Source organism: Anolis sagrei, chromosome 2, assembly GCF_037176765.1.
Source record: "Anolis sagrei isolate rAnoSag1 chromosome 2, rAnoSag1.mat, whole genome shotgun sequence".
NCBI classification, from domain to species: domain Eukaryota; kingdom Metazoa; phylum Chordata; class Lepidosauria; order Squamata; family Dactyloidae; genus Anolis; species Anolis sagrei.
This window is the reverse complement of record NC_090022.1, coordinates 91,315,993-91,333,236: the sequence shown is the minus strand read 5'-3', so window position 1 is coordinate 91,333,236 and position 17,244 is coordinate 91,315,993. Positions and strand designations below refer to the sequence as shown.

General features: G+C 39.0%; 1 protein-coding gene across 1 annotated transcript in view; it reads left to right on the top strand.

The window, feature by feature from the left end:
• The window catches only part of CATSPER3 (cation channel sperm associated 3), a 30,160-nt gene extending 23,357 nt beyond the window's left edge, over positions 1-6,803 (top strand). The window contains exons 6-8 of the mRNA XM_060765300.2: positions 223-342; positions 2,352-2,509; positions 4,514-6,803. Coding sequence (XP_060621283.2) covers positions 223-342; positions 2,352-2,509; positions 4,514-4,661 — 426 coding nt within the window. The 3' untranslated portion in view covers positions 4,662-6,803. The remainder of the gene's footprint in view (positions 1-222; positions 343-2,351; positions 2,510-4,513) is intronic.
• Positions 6,804-17,244: the final 10,441 nt, after the last annotated feature.

Sequence of the window (17,244 nt, the reverse complement as noted above, 5' to 3'; positions counted from 1 at the left end):
TCATTGTGGATATACTTGAACCCATCTGATATCAGACAAATCCCCTGTTTAACTGAATGTGTTACAGCCCTATATATCTGCTACTTTTTCTGTGTTCTAAGGCAAGCTGGGCAAAAAGAGAGATAGTTTTCCTGGGCTAAAAGAGTCTCCTTACAAAATGGGGAAGCCAATGCAACTTCCTTTCTCAGGACCATCTAACAGCCTTTGCTTTGATATACGTAGAGTTCCACTGAGGAATATGAACAAAAGCTCAAAGCAGAAAGGCGGGCTAATCTCATTGCCAAGAAACAAACCATTTTAAAAAGGCAACAGGACGAAGTGAATGATTTGCTCAACCAGCAAGTTAGTACTGCATTTTCTTTTGTTTTCCTAATAGCAGTCTCTGTTCATTAGTCCTCAAAGTTTAGGAATTTCAAATATTATAGAATTTCAAAAGCAAGCAAGGTTGTAGATTTTCATTACATTTAAAGCTGAGTCTTTACCTTATGTATTTTACTTATAAACCAGTGGAATGGTTTTTGTGTTTTGTGTTTTTTTGCTTGGTTGCAACTCTACTCTTCTCTTTGGACTTTAACCTCTGACCTAACCTTGCCTAACCAAGAGCAGTGGTTATGCCCTTAGAGCTAAAACTAGAAAAACAAAAATGATTCTTAAAATGATTTTGAGTTTATTCAAATGTTGTACATCTGTAGAATATTGCATATTTCCTCATAAACTAACTGTGGCATATAATAATTTGTGATCAATTATACATATATGTATCTTATTCATACTTCCCATTCCTCCTTAGTTTGTTACACTGCATATGGTATATCTCCCTGGATAGACTAAGACAGATTAACAACTGCCACAAACAATAGGTACTGGAAATTTGGAAATTTAATGGATCCCACTCTGAATATTCCTTTCTGACAAAAACCCTAGTTTTCATAGGTGGGCTAATTGAAGGAACACACATATCCATTGATTTTCAATGTATGCAAAAAGGAGACATGCAAGGAGATAGGAAGCTGTTTCACATGTTCAGGTCAATCCCCGGAGACACCAGGTGTCAAACAACCCTGAACTAATGGCACCTGGAAGAGTTATGTGGAAACAATTTGCACAAATAGTCTAGGGACCTCATCATATGTAGGCCCCAAAAACAGGCAACAATGAGGGGATTCTCCAGGCAGCATAGCAAAACCGTGGGGCAGTGGGGAAAACCGTCACCCCCCCCCCCACTCCGCATCACCCACATTACTGCTTTCTTCATCTCATGAGGGAAAGTGTTCCCACCCAACTTCTCCCTGTCCTGGCCCCATTTTTAGCAATGAGAACATGGGAAGCCTCTCATGTTCTCTGGCCTACATTCTAGTAGGCTTCCAGGACAGAGCCAGGATGGAGCTTCGCCAGAAGTAGCCATACATCGTGTGAAGGGCTCCAGCAGTCCTTCCCCTGGTACATCCTGGAAGCATCCTAGGATGGAGCCAGAAGACAATGTGACGAGTTCCTTAAACTCTACTATCCCTCCTAACTTCTGGCTTCCTTCAAAAGTGAGAAACTAGAGTAGAAAAGGGTCAATTTTTCATCCTCTACTGTGGGTTGGACAAATGTGGAAATATGCAAAAATAGTGAAAAATCAAACCTAGAATGGTCAGTCATCTCTTTGGTGAGAGTTGGGATGGCTTGCAGGATACAAAGCTTTTGTAGAAGTCACCGGGGGATACTTGAGAGATTCTGGGGCTCACATTGAGGGCTCCAAGGAAGCAATTAGACCTATCAACATCCACCCCTGCTTCAAAGAGACAGGCACTTATACAGGTAGAAGTCTGGCAGTTTTTTTCTGTCTCCAAGAGCTCATGCTTGCACACTATTAGTACTGGTGCAGTGACTCCAGCACTGTGAAATTCTTGGAGATGGATGTGCTATCCTCACACTGGTGCTAAGCTCAGGGGCCACCAATGTTTGGGCTCATATGACTAGGGCGTGGGTGTCTCTTGCGTTCTGGAATCTCCAATATGACAGCTCAGCTTCTTTGCTTGATACCAAGGTTTTAAATCCAACTCCAAGTTGCTGCTGAATTTTGGTGCCATGATACTGCATGGAGACAAAGGTTCTAAGCAGTTTTCTGTATCATTGTGATGTTTCTACCCTTAACGTTTTCAGTGGTAGGAGACAAATTTCAGAAAAGGTTTGAAGGGGTTGCCTACACAGTGTCTGACTTAATTCTTGACTAACATCAACGAATCTTGAACTAGACACAATATGTGTTACATTGAGCCTTTCCCTTGTTGTTTGCTATTTGTGCAAAGCTAAATGTGTCATTGAAATGCTGACCTTTCAATTGTCTGCCTATCTTTTTACACCAGAAATCAACTGAATATCAAACTTTTAATGAAATGGTGGAAGAGTTCAAAAAAACCTTGCTTCACACAGATCCTATGATCTTAGAAGACTTTTGTTGCAGCCTACCATTCATCGATCTCTATCTGTTATCCTTAGATCGCCAGGATGCCACAATTTATAAGTATGTATGGTAATCTTCCTAAATCAAGAGAAATGAGAATTGGGTCCTGTTCACATGGGATCATGTTGTTTTATTTTAACCAGAGCCTGGAAATATTCCTTGCGGAACTACATATTCCAGAATGCTCTAGATAACGTGACAAGGATCCATGCTGGCTGTGAAACTTTAATTTTAAAAAGTCTCTTTCCAGAGCAGTTAGATGTACAACATATATTTCATACGCATTCTGAAGTATGCCACATGCATCCTGCAAGAGCTGTAACATGTGCTTTTTCTGTTTTTGAATTTCAGAAGACTAGGCTGACCTTTAATATCTACCCTACCCCCCTTTATCCCTTAACTGTGTAAAAATTGCAGGAATACAATTCTTTCTAGTTAGGACACATCTGTTAAAAAGAGAGGTGCTTCATTCTAAAATGGGAGGAAAAACCCAAATGTATTTTATATTACTACCCTTTAAATGTATATGAACAATACAGAAGGCATAACCCTCCTGGGTAATCCCTGTAAAAATCTCATGCCAGCAATTTAGGACCATATGAATGATGTTTTTTATATCAGTAAGAGTATATTACACTCTGTCACTTTTGCACTCTTAGGCTTGCTTGCAGATTAGAGGTGGTGCTGGAACATGAACTGAAGATGTCTCTCAAATCTTAGAAAAGTTGCTGCCACAATTCAATTGTCTTAGGCAAACTGTTAATCATGAATATTTAATTTGTTTCCTAAACAAACAAACAAATAAAAATAAGCTCCAGGTCACAATTTTTTATGCAAACAATACCAACTAAGCCAGTGGTTCTCAACCTGGCAAACTGGCTGGGATTTCTCAGAGTCCAAAACACCTGGGGACCCATAGGCTGAGATCCACTGAAATAAGCAAAAAAAAAAAAAAAAGTTAAAAGCAACAACTAGAAAGAAGCAGGAGCAACACAGATTTTATTACTTAAGAGAACAATGTATGGCCAACATCATCTTTAGATAGAAATAGCACTACATGTGTTGAAGGTTTTACCAGACATTGTGCAATGTTTATATAAAGTTGCTACGGTTGAAAATGGTGGCCCACATGAAGACATGTACCCATATACCTCAGTGAAGGTGTACATAATCCATAAGAGTCTTCTGCTTATTCTGTAATGGGGTATTGCAATTGCACAATGATCTATCAGCCATGTACCTTTTGAAGTGGTCCACATATACTGGATGGCAACAGCATCTAATATCAGGATTATGTAATGCAAGCAGACAATAACTCCATCAATTGTTATTTTCACTCTACTGTAGGAGGTTGGCCTATCTTTCAGAGCATTGATATAGAAGGGGCTGTAGATCTGTGCCAGAGCTCATATTTTGACACAAAGATATTACAGGTTCAATCTTCTGAACAGCACTAGCCACAGATGACTTCATCTAACAGTTGTTTATGAAAACCTCTTGGAACATAGAGTGACATTTGACTTTAAAACAGGAAAGAGGTTGTGCAGGCCACATGTACCGAATTTGCTGGGATTTCTAATAGCATCAGAAAAACACTCTGTAGTAACTGTCAAGGTTACCCCTTGACATTAAGTCTAATCAAGTCAGACTGTGGGGGTGGTGCTCATCTCCATTTCTAAATGGAAGAGCCAGCATTGTTCGTATTCATCTCCAAGATCATGTGGCCAGCACAACTGCATGGAGCATCATTAACATCCCGCCAAAGTGGTACCTATTGATCTACCCACATTTGCAAGTTTTTGGTTGCAGAAGGTTGGCAGAATTTGGAGCTAACAACGGGAGCTCACCCCATCCTGTGGATTCGAACCACTGACCTTCCGGTCAGCAAGTTCTGTAGCTTAGTGGTTTAACCTGCCGCACCTGGATGGTTAAAAGGGCACACTTCTATCTAAAATTGTTTGCCAGATTTAATGAAATTATATTGATTTCACAAATCACGAATTTTATGCCATTTTAGTATAATGAAATTATGATTAAATATGTTTGCTTGCTGTGTCACTCCAGGCTGCAAGAACTCTATTATGAAATTGTTGCTACTTTGACCACTCTCTTACGGGAAGCAGAAGAAAAGTCTTTGAAATCTTTGCAGTTAGCCAACGTAAAATCGAAATCTTCTTCCTCTATGACTGCAAGCCAAATAATAAATAAATAGTTATTTTGCTCTGAAAAGAAACATTCTTGTGCATTGCATTGCTATGACTGTAATTAATGGTAAATCTCCCTTATGAACTTCTATCAGAGATCAGATTTTGCCCAGCTCGTTCACATCTTGGGAAACGTAAACATAATTTGACTGCTCTCCTAATGTATCTTTGTGTTTGTGGTTGTATCTCTTTCCATCTTTATAGGCATAGGTCAAAATGTTAGATCATATCCTGTGACTTTTTTCTTGAAGGCCATGTGGTAGCTGTTAACTAGCAAACCCAGATGCAGTGCAAAATAAAAGTTTATTCTGTCTGTGCAGAATAATCCCCATTTGTTGTTTGTTGGGAGAAAGGAACAAGATCTTGTATCTGCACAAAATTTCCCTTTCCATAGTGATCAGTGAGCGCACAGAACAGAAATGAGGGCCATGCAGCATGCTCCCTAGCGTCTAAGGATATATAGAATACACATAGGTTTGTGATGATGGAATTTGAATGCCTGGGTGTCTGTAGTCAACTTCATTGCCACTTAAGTAGTCATGAATTTGCACTGCTAATTGCTAAGATGACATGGAGAAAAGGTTTGATGGCAATGGGAATAACTACTCTTTGAGTCTTAGAGCTGGTGAGACTTCTGATCAAACAACATTTCGAGAACTAGAAATTTAGCAAAACAATTTGGGAGAGGGAAGTCTTGATGGTGTAATGCAACTTGACTTCCAAAGTCTCATGAGCAGCAATAATATCCTGAGAAGAAATCCATTCTGAAATGTTTAGCTATGCTTGGTCATTTTGAACAAGATGGAAAAATATTTTCTTTGGTGATTCTGTCGATTATTCTAGAGCCACAGGATCCTGCTCCTTCGCAAAAAGCAAGAGTCAGATGTGAAGCATATTTTCTTCTTGAATTAACATCAAAATGTGAGAAAGGGCAAGGAAATCCTCTAGACGCCAGTGGCGGGTGAAACCGCCAGCTCTTGAAATAGTTTGAGAATTTCATGGATGGCATTTACCAGTCTCACTCCCTCCCAAGAAAAAAGAAGGGATATAATATTTGGTGCTGAGATCCTGGACTCGTATAAATATATTTTTTGTATTACAGCTGCGAAACACTTTATGATTATGTGTAGTGGGATAGTGTATAATATTACCAAAAGAACCACTTGAAAAATGTCCTCTTTAATAGTAAGTGGTTAGTCTGGGTTACTCTATGGCTTTTTAGTAGTAAAATAAATTAGAAACAGACGTGAACAGTGTCTAAATCTAGGCTCCGAAATGTTTGAAAAATGATGCCCATAAAGCAAAATTATTGACACTTTCTGACAAAGATATGGGCTGGTGTTTAAAAAAAAGAGAGAGAAAAAATCTCATGTACAAGCTACAAAACCAGATAGCAGCCAGTTTGGCACAAGTAAAGCCATTTTGAAACTTTGTCAGTTAATAAGATCTTCATCTTCATAGAACATTAGATTTGATGGGCTATTCTATTAGTATTGTACATTTGACATATATTGGATTTTTGAAAAAGGACAAGTATAGCTTGCACTTTTGAATAAATGCCCCCTCCCTGTTGTCCTTCTGTTGGCATGCTAAAACCTTTCTATTTGGACAGGCTTTTAAAATGAAATATTTTTAAAGAACAGATGCCTAAATTTAGCCTGTATAGATAGTCAGTGCAATTATTATGATGTCATTTGTGGTCTGCTTCTGATCACAGTAATGGAAGTTCTGCTGGGGAAGCCCTGCTCTCAGTCCCACCCCCTTCGCAAGTGCAACTGGTGGAGACGAGAGAGGGGCCTTGTCAGTGGTGGCCCCTTGGCTGTAGAACTCACTTCCCGATGACATTAGATTGGCCCCACCCCCCTGGTCTTCAGGAAAAGGCTAAAGACCTGGCTTTGTGCACATGCATTCACAGAATAGGGTAACGGAACTTGATTTTAACTTTGCAGCCCGAATAAGGTCCAGGGGATAATTTAGAATTTGGAAAGTATGATTCAGCACTTTGTATGATTAAATCTGTTTTATTGTTTTATATGTTTTAACTGTTTCTATGCATAACTGTTTTACAATTTAATGTGTTATGTTTATGTTGTATATACAATGCAGCTTTGCATATTTGCCATAGTTTGTAAAGCCGCCCTAAATCATGAGAAGGGCAGGGTGTAAATAAAGTAAATAAATAAAAATAAGTTCCAAATGTAGTTCCAATGTTATTGAATTGGACCCTTCCTTACATTTTTCAAATGATGGAATCTCAATATGAAGATCACCATTTACAATGTATTTATTTATTCATTATCTTTATTTGTACTCCACCTTTCTCCCTGTGGGGATTCGAGGCAGCTAACACTCCACACTAGGCAAGTTTAAAAGGTGCAATGCAAAAATGAAAAAGCAATTAAATAGTAGCAGTATGGTAAAAACAAAATTAAAATGCAGTAGATCTACTAAAATGGCCTTTAAGACTCATATTCCTCCCAATCCCACCCAAAGCACCCCCTGAATTAAAAACCACAACACCCCCTGAACTGATCTTAAAAACCTTCTTCTTTAAAAGCCTGCCTGATTTATGTAGATTAATGCAGATTTATATAGGAAGCTATCATATTTTGTTCCTTTGTCTTGACTTTTAATATAGCTGATAACAGAATTAAAATTCTTATAAAACTGATACAACTAGAGAAGAGGAAAAATCAAGCATAAAAACGGCAAACATAAAATCAACTGCCACCAAAAAAAGCACTTCAGAGGTCCTAACTCAATTAGAAGCTGGCTAGCAGAGCAGCATTTTAAACTGGTTTCTAAAAATCATTGAAAGAGGATACCAAGTAAATTGATAGGTAGGGCAATTCTCCAATCAAGGTGAGAAGGACATCTTTTGAGTTATGGCTCTCACTGAAAGTGAAATTATTCTGAATAATTCTTTATTTAAGGAATTTGTTTATTGCATTTCTAACTACCAGAACTTGAAGCAAAAGGACCATAGGTGGGAATATTTAGAACATTAAAGGTGTGATCGAAAATAATTAAAAATTAAAATTATTTTTTAAAATATGTTTTAAAATTAGAGACAGTTCAAAAATTGTTAGAAAAAGGAATTGCCTCTGATTTTGAGAGCCAAAGGCCAAATGAGATAGATTAGTCATTGATGCTTGACAGAAACTCAATAGGAGTGATGAATAAAAAACCTGACTTGACTTGAGAGAGAGGTCCACAGTTGAGGTGCTGCTACAGAGAGTCCTAGCATAAGTCTAGCTTCAAGAGGTAATGGGACATGCAGCTGGATCCATATGGAAAAAGAGATTCTGGCCCAAAGCCATTTAGCAATACACAAATTGCTTAAATACCCTAAAGGCACCAGATTCCATCTGAACTAGAAAGCCAAGGAAGATCAGTTTAGAACTTGGATGGTAGACTGCCAAAGAACACGGGGTGTCGTAATCTATATTTCAGGGGAAGGAATTGGGTAAACCACTTCTAAATGTCCCTTGCCTTAAAACTATGAAATCCATGGAGTCATCATACGTCGAGAGATGACATGAAGGCATAGCCATCCCTAGCCCCCAGAGTACTGTGAATAATATCAAATTGTTTTGTGCTATGCATGATTTACGAGGTGTCTCTTATCTGAGAGCCAAGAGACTTGGCCTTTACATAAACAGGTGCTTAAAAAACCCCTTGTATTTTGTGTCATGGATCTGTCAACAAAAGATGAAACTGAGTTGCAGGAGGAAGTAAGCATGTCTAAAGCTCACTGCCAGTAGATACCGTTATATCTCCCACCCACCCCCATACTTAAAGGGAATGTTTCCCCCATACCCCCCCCCCCCCATCAACCAGTGACAAAGCTCAGGAAGGAAAACAACAAAGTCTCTCTTTGGCATGTGTACAGAGATTTCCTGGCTGCTTCCTGTTGTTCCCAGTATACAGCATACTCCAGGCAGAAACTGATTGAGCAAAGGAAGAGGCCATTGAGGATGGAGCAACCAGTCAATCCAACACAACAGACCAAGCTCCAAATTCATGTTCAGAGTACTAACCTTTCAGCTGTGGATGGTTGCATGTCTTCATAAAATGTGTGTGTGCATGTGTGTGTGTATGCTTGTGTACCCATGTGTGTACCATGCTCTACAAAGCAAAATGCCATGAGAGATAACAATTATGTACATTCAGAAGCAAGCCCCAATGCATTTGATGGGACTTTCCTCCCAGTAAACATGCCTGCCAAAGGGAGGCGTACTAAAGATAGCTGGAAATACATATATTTTACGACAATTGTGCTTTTCCAACTTTTATGCATTTTTTGTATAATGTCATTCCATTTGTCTCTGAGAGGTAAACACATTGTATATCACCCTCACTTTTATCTGGCATTGCTTATCCTAGAAGTCTGAATTAAAAAATGCTCCAAAATCCAAAATGTTACATGTGGGTAGCTGAGATAATGACACCTTTGTTTTCTGATGTTTCAAAGTACATTAACTTTGGGTTGTTGTAGGTTTTTCAGGGTGTATAGCCATGTTCTAGAAGTATTCTCTCCATATTCTAGAACATGGCCATACAGCCCGAAAAACCTACAACAACCCAGTGACTCCAGCCATGAAAGCCTTCAACAATACATTAACTTTGATTCATGCATAACATTATTCAAATATTGTGTATAAGATTACCACCAAGCTAATGTGTATATGAAACATAAATGTATCTCATGCTTAGACTTGGGTACCATCTTCTAGATATCTCATTGTATATATGGAAGTATTCCAAGAAGCCGGGGAGGGGGGGTTGAAATACAGAATACATCCACTCCCAAACATTTCAATTAAGCAGTACCCAACCTGTATGAGTTGTTTTGAAGCCTTCCAGGGTCAAATGCTTTTTTGTAGAAATGTGTGTGTGTGTTTTTTTTCAATTCTAGAAAAGCAAATTGAGTGATAAGGTAACCAGATGTTCTGTAAGCCTAACAAAATCTAAGATTTAAGTTCCTTTGAATTATAATCATAGAAGTCAAGCATTTTTGATAGGAGTAAAATGGATCCAGGACTGTTGAAGCAGGTCAAAAAGGAAACTAAATGTGAATTTTCAAAAAGGCAGAAGTCTGTGCATCGTTATGTGTAGAGAATATGGGCAATATGTTAATTTGCAGAGAAATGCTTAGCTAAGTCAGCAGCAAATTAGTGAGAACACCATTTGTTAATAGTTACCTTTCTTCTCAGAGTAGTTAGACCAGTACCCTCACCCCCTCTTTCCATAGACAGCTGAAGACCCTTCTGTTCCAACAGACCTTTAAGGACCTATTGCATAAGGCCTGTCTTGCCTAAACAATGTGCTGGATTTTCTATTTGTTGTTTTTATTGTGCTATTTTTATGGTTTATGTTTCTAACTGGTTGGAATTTTCTGATAAGCACTCTTTGTGAACATTTAACTATGCATATACTTACGTGCAAGTCTAAATATTTCAGTCAAATTTTCAATCCAAAATACCTGGGTCAATTTATCTCTGGGTCAATGTAAGTACTGTACCTTAACTCTCATCAGAAAGTAGCCATCCACTTTTCTATGTGGAGTGGTGACCACTGAAAGCTTGGTTCATTCTGGGAGAACAAAAAAAAATGCATTTGCCCTCAATAATAGTAATAATAATAATAATAATAATAATAATAATAATAATTTTATTCATATTCCGCCCTTCTCCCCGAGGGGACTCAGAACAGATTAGTATATAAACTGTAAACAGGCAGACATTCAATGCCTCGATTACAATGACATACAATGAGACACAAATACACAGACAAATGCAAAGGCTTCTCCTTTCATTTCTGGCTCTGGAGGCGGTGCTCATCTCTGGCTCTGAGGGAGGTGCTCTTTCTCCATTTCCAAGCCGAGGAGCCTGCATTAGTAGGCACCTCCTGGTTGTGTTGCCAGCATGACTACTTGGAGCGTCTTTTTCCTTTTTCCTGCCAAAGTAGTACCTATTGATCTACTCACATTTGCATGTTTTCAAACTGCTAGGTTGGCAGGAGCTAGGGTTAACAATGGGAACTCACCCTGTCCCATGGCTTCGGATGCCAACCTTCAGGTCAGCGGTTCAGCAGCACACAGGTTTAACTGATTGCGCCACTGTGGCCCCTATTACCTCCAACAGAGTACTACTTCTGGCCTTTTTGGATGACTGGGTGCAAAATGGCGGTAGCAGCTAGGAATGGGTAGCTTTTTGAGGCAACCCTGCACTTTCTCCCCTTTGTTGAGTAACCCTTGACTTATCCACACTTCATGCCAAAATCCACCATTTTGGCTCCAAATCCCAGCTTTGTTTTATACATGAAGTTGATTTATATGGTATGTTTCTTTAATCTGTTGTAAGCCACTTTGAGTCTTGAATGAAAAAAGGTGGCTATAGAATAGATGCTGCTGTTGCTGCTGATAGTCCCTGATTGTCCAGTCCATGTGTCATGAATTTTGACTGTTCTTTATTGTTGTTTTGAAAACCTGGCAATCTTGGTGGAATTCTTGGTTTTGTGTGTCTTTCAAGAAATGGAAGGTGTATATGGTGATGGCATAACCTTCTTATTGAAATAGTGGGAATTCTGGATAAGGGGTGAAGCACCCCTTATCTGGAATTCCAAAATCCAAAATACTACAGAAATCCAAAATAGTCCACATGGTTCGCTCAAATAGTGACACTTTTGCTTTCTAATGATTCAGTATATACAAGCTTTGTTTCAGGCACAAAACTATTAAAAATATTGTATAACATCACCTTCAAGCTATGTGTATAAGATATATATGAAACATAAATGAATTTTGTGTTTAGACTTGGGTCCCAACTCCAAGATATCTCATTATATATTTATGTTCAAATACAGATATCTCATAATGCAAAAATATTGTAATCCAAAATACTTCTGGTTCCAAGCCTTTTCAAAGTATAATACCCAGAACATACTGACCAGTATGTTCAGTGACCAGGTTAACTGAGAAATTTTGAGGAGTGAAAAGAAGTAGCACTTTGTGGTTCTCCTCTTATTCAACAAGAAATTAACAAAATATCCTGTTTAGTGAGTCTATATGATTCATGAAGATGCTCCATTTGTTTAATATTTATTAAATATCTTAGATTGTGGTAGGGCAGCATATGGCTATCCAGATATTGATGAACTAAATCTCTTATCGTACTTGCAGGATATCCAATAGTAAAGGGCGGTGACATTTGCAGGACAGCAACATCTGGAACACCACAAATGCCACACTATTTTTTTCAGATAAGCAGATTGTCCGCATATGGAAGCCTGTATCCACACGTGGCTCATCATGTTGGATAGAACTGACAATATTGTTATGTACATTATTTCAACTTAAAAGAGTCCGAGGGAACTTCATCTGGAGCTACATATTTTCTGTCACTTTTCTGTGGGAAGACATTTACAAGTGCAAACAGAAGTCCCTCATAAAAGTCCTAGAGAGGAACCAATGAGACATGTTCCCCTTAAATTTGTGTTCATGTTGTCATCTGTAGTAATTTCATGTTTTATGACGATCACTTCCTCAAACTTCCACCACATAATGAAAACACATGTAGCTCTAGAAGACAATATGTGACTGCTTGCATGGAGAGAGCAGATCAAAACCAATTTTTTTCTTTTGACAGTTATATGGGCCGCATTTCAGAAAGCTAGACAAATGGGAAAAATATAAACAAGAATAAACAAATAATGCTGATCTTGCTTTACTCTTATTTACATATTCTGCCTTAGAGTATACAGTGAATACATCACCAATATTTTGATACTGAGACATGGGATGGGAGAACCAGCACCCATCTTTTCAATCCACTGTGACCAGCTGTATGGCCATCTTTTACAAGCATGTGGGCACACCTTGATCAGAAGACTCAAAACCAGTTTTACTAGTCTTTTGAACAGCAGGTCCAGATACTAATAAAGCTGTTCTTAATTACTTCCAAAGTTACTAAGCAAAGGTAATGTTGATTTTTTGACAGTCTTTTCTCCATACCTTTTGTTTTGGGATGGAAGCACCCAATTTTCAGAATGATGGATGCAAGTCCTTTTTATTCTGATGGGTCATATGAGACCAAGACTAATCGGTAGATTTTATTAGCAGATGTATGTATGTATTTAACATGGTATATATAAAATGGTAGAAAACCTTTAAAAACAATATAAAAGACATTCCTATAATGAATATAAGAAAAAAGAACAAGGTGAATAATTATTGATCAGGAGGGATGTTTTCAGCAGGTATTTGAAGCCAAAGCTGTAATAGGTTTTGTCACTTTAACCACTTGGGCTAGAGGTGATGAAAGTTAGGTGCCAGTCACCTTTATGAACCTTCATGACAGTGACTAATAAGGCCTTGACTGAAGATTTCAGTAGCTAACTTGCCACTCATAGGGAGATGCAGTCCTCTAGGTATGTTAATCAGTAAACTGCTAGCATTGAGCTGTAAGAATGTGTGCACTAGTGTTTAGAAAGCATGTATCATTGTCAAGTACAAACCTTTTGTAGCCTGTCGCCTGGGTTTTTGGACATCTTAAGTGTTGGAACAGGACTCCATGAGATCCCTACTCAGCTATGGAAACCTACTGCTTGACCTTGGGCAAGTCACGCTCTTTCTTAGCCTCAGAGGAAGGCAATGGCCAGAGGCGGCCCTAGGTAATTTTCAATGGTAAGCAAACAGTATTTTGGCGCCCCCCCCCCCCCCCCCAATCACTGATATATATTTTCTGTTCGTCATGGGAGTTCTGTGTGCCATATTTGGTTCAATTCCATCATTGGTGGAGTTCAGAATGCTCTTTGATTGTAGGTGAACTATACATCCCAGTAACTACAACTCGCATATGTCAAGGTCTATTTTCCCCCAAGAGCGCCTCAAGAGCGCCCCTGGGCAAAATCAACTATACTGCGAATGATTACTTTGCGTAATGGTTGAGCCGCCCCTGGCAATGGCAAACCTCTTCTGAAAAAATCTTGCCAAGAAAATCCTATGAGAGGATCACCAAAGTCAGAAAACAACACTAACATGATTAGATTGTTGTAGGTTTTTCGGGCAGTATGGCCATGTTCTAGAAGCATTCCCTCCTGACTTTTTGCCTACACCTATGGAAGGCATCCTCAGAGGGTGTGAGGTATGTTGGAAACTAGGAAAATTAGGTTTATATATCTATGGAAACTCCAGGGTGGGAGAAAGAACTCTTGTCTGTTTGAGGTAGGCGTGAATATTTCAATTGGTCACCTTGATTAGCATTTGATGGCCGGACAGTTTTTAGGTGTGGCTTGTTAGTGCCTGGGGGAATCCTTTGTTGGGAGGTGATTAGCTGTCCCTGATTGACTGGAGTTTCCCTGTGTTTGAGTGTTGTTTTACTGTTATAATTTAGAGGTTTTTTTAAATACTGTTAGCCAGATTTTGTTCGTTTTCATGGTTTCTTCCTTTCTGTTGAAATTGTCCACATGCTTGTCTATTTCAATGGCTTCTCTATGTAGTCTGACACGGTAGTTGTTAGAGTGGTCCAGCATTTCTGTGTTCTCAAATAATATGCTATGTTCATTTTGGTTCATCAGGTGCTCTGCTATGGCTGACTTCTCTGGCTGAAGTAGTCTGCAGTGCCTTTCATGTTCCTTGATTCATGTTTGGGCAGTGCTGCATTTGGTGGTCCCTAGTAGACTTGTCCAAAGCTGCACGGTATATGGTAGACTCCTGCAGAGGTGAGAGGATCCCTCTTGTCCTTTGCTGAACATAGCATTTGTTGGATTTTCTTAGTGGGTCTGTAGATAGTTTGTAGGTTGTGTTTCCTCATCAGCTTCCCTATGCGGTCAGTGGTTTCCTTGATGTATTGTTGAATAGACAATTTCCTGTTGTCTAAGGGCTAAAGGTGCATCCCCTAATTGGCACAAAACTGTTTTTCCATTTGTTGCATTTTCTCTCTTGGTGGTGACTACTTTGATATACTGATTTGTTTGGTAGGGTGCTTGAGGAGAATAACTGTAACTTCCCAGATACAGCTAAGATTGCCCTATCTTTCTCACCTCTCCTTCATCTCTAAATGAACTGTTAATGCAAAAAAACAAAAAAACAAACAAAACAAAACCCAAGAAACAACTACACCCCCCCCCCCCCAAAAATACACTCTTCGGAAGGAAGCAGATTTGGGAGAAGTCTGCCCATTCGAAGCCTACTTTTCAGGAAAGTGGAGAGCATGCGAAACAGTACATTAATGTGAAACAAATGTCTTTTTCAAGTTCCCCTGGTGTCACGTGTTGCAAGGAGTAACTCTCTGGCACTCCAGAGAGTGAAATATTTCCCACAAAGTCTCAGTGCCAAGTAATTTCCCACTCCTCACAGATGAGATGTTTCTAATACCATTTACTTATGCTCTTGGGAAGCTTCTAATGGTGGTATCAAGTGTCTGGACAAGGCTGCCACCTGGTTTCTTTAATGGGCCTGTGTGCTAATGGAGTGACAGGTGTTACCTGCTCGCTTGATGACACCAGTTTCTCAGGCATCCTGAGTTTTCCTTGGAGGCTTCCTTTCAAAAATATTACTCTACTTAGTGTCAAAGATGCATAGCTTTCCCAGTCAAAATGCACATTACAGAAATAAATCTGACCACTGATATTCCTTAAGACACATCAGTTTATTGCAACAGCCTGTGTGTTACGTCGGATTAACACAACTGATTATGTAGATGATGGAAGGGAGTCACGGTAAAGCTTGAACCGCAAGTTTTGTTCAAAGTTCCCGTCATAGGCCTGATCCAGCTGAAATAAGCATGTTGTTAATCTGCCCTTACAAAGTGAACACAAAATTGCAAAGCATATAGATATAGATACAGATACAGATACAGATACAGATACAGATACAGATACAGATACAGATACAGATACAGATACAGATACAGATACAGATACAGATACAGATACAGATACAGATACAGATATAGAGGCAAGAATGGGAGAGACTGTTTGGAAAATATTCACTTAACAAAATATCAAATATACCAGAGATGTAATAAAGCAGCAAAAATGTATTTGTTGTCTAACAGTTCTGACTTTTAGCTCATCCCTAACTGTCCAACATCAAATTGGAAAGATGACATACTGGAAATTCTACATATTCACATATGTGCAAACCTATCTAAATCCCTTTATCATAGGGTCCTTCCACACAGCCCTATATCCCGGCATATCAAAGTAGAAAATCCCACATTATCTGAGTGTGGACTCAGATAATTCAATTCAAAGCAGATATTGTGTGATTATCTGCTTTGATATTCTTTTACATAAGGGTGTGTGGAAGGGCCCTCAGCCATCCTATGGAACCAAGTATATTTTATGACTTACAAATAAATTCAAGGATAAGTGATTTCAAAAAAATGAGGAGAGACGTTATAATGATAAAACAAGCCACCCAAAGAAGATGTAAATGGCTGCCAGTTACATAGAAGATGAGTGTAAATAGTTATTGACATAAGCTCTATTAGGGAACCATGTGTCTGCCACATGAGGGAAGAGGAGTACACCAACTCTGTTCTCTCCACCATGTCTGGTCATTGCTTTCCTCTTGTGAAAGCAACGTGGCCAAAGAAGAGAGATTATTGCATTTCTGGAGGACAGCCACTTGAGCCAAAAAGGGGGAGAGGTAAATAAATTAAGAGAGTAGGTATATTGCAGATCTACTCCACACAGGAAGTATTTCCAACATATAGCCTGTCTACAAATGCTCTTACCTTGAAATCCAGCAGTGTAGTTATGGTTTCGAAACATATGGGAAATAAGGCAAATTTGTTTTTCTACTAATCACATCCTGGATGAAAACCAGAGGCTAACAGAAAAGAAGAAGTCCTTGCAAGTTGAGGAATCATTCCTAAGTTTCTGAACAACAAGGAGGAAGAGCAACTGCAAAATTAACAGGCACCAGCCAGTGGGACAGGTGAAATCCAGTCAATGTAACATGTCTAGTAAACTTGAAAAAACACCTGCATGCACCATACTGTTCTCGAGTCAGAGCTACTCCTTACTAAGAAGGTGTTTGTCTGACTGGTCATTGTCCAAATCACCGCCTCAAAAGAAAACAGGCAGCTTCTGAATGCCAGACTAAGTTGGAATAAAGAGCAGAGCAGATGGGTCATTGGGTGGAATGCTGAAAACAACCATGGGTCTGGGAATGCTCATGCGTAATTTAAGTGAGCAGAGGTTAAACATCCTTTAATGGCCCTTTGCCCTGCTGACAGTCATCTTGTAGGCTAGACATGGCTGATAGCAATCATATTGGAGTAAGGGAGAGACTCCCTTCTCCGCTAATGAGCACTGGAAGGAAAACGGCAACATGTGCTCAGGGAGTGCTTTGAATGGGGCAGTTCTTTGGCTTTATCAGTTATAAACTAGATTCCTGGAGGTAAAATGTCCTGACAACTGCCAAAGTCTGGATGTTTTTAAATATTTGGTGACATTTGTATCTAAGGGAGGTGTGGTTTTATAGTGATTGTAATGTTTTAAAATGTTTTAATGCATTTTAATTTTGATTTTAATTTAAAATTAAATGTTTATTTTAATGGTATATTGTTGTTGCTTGCT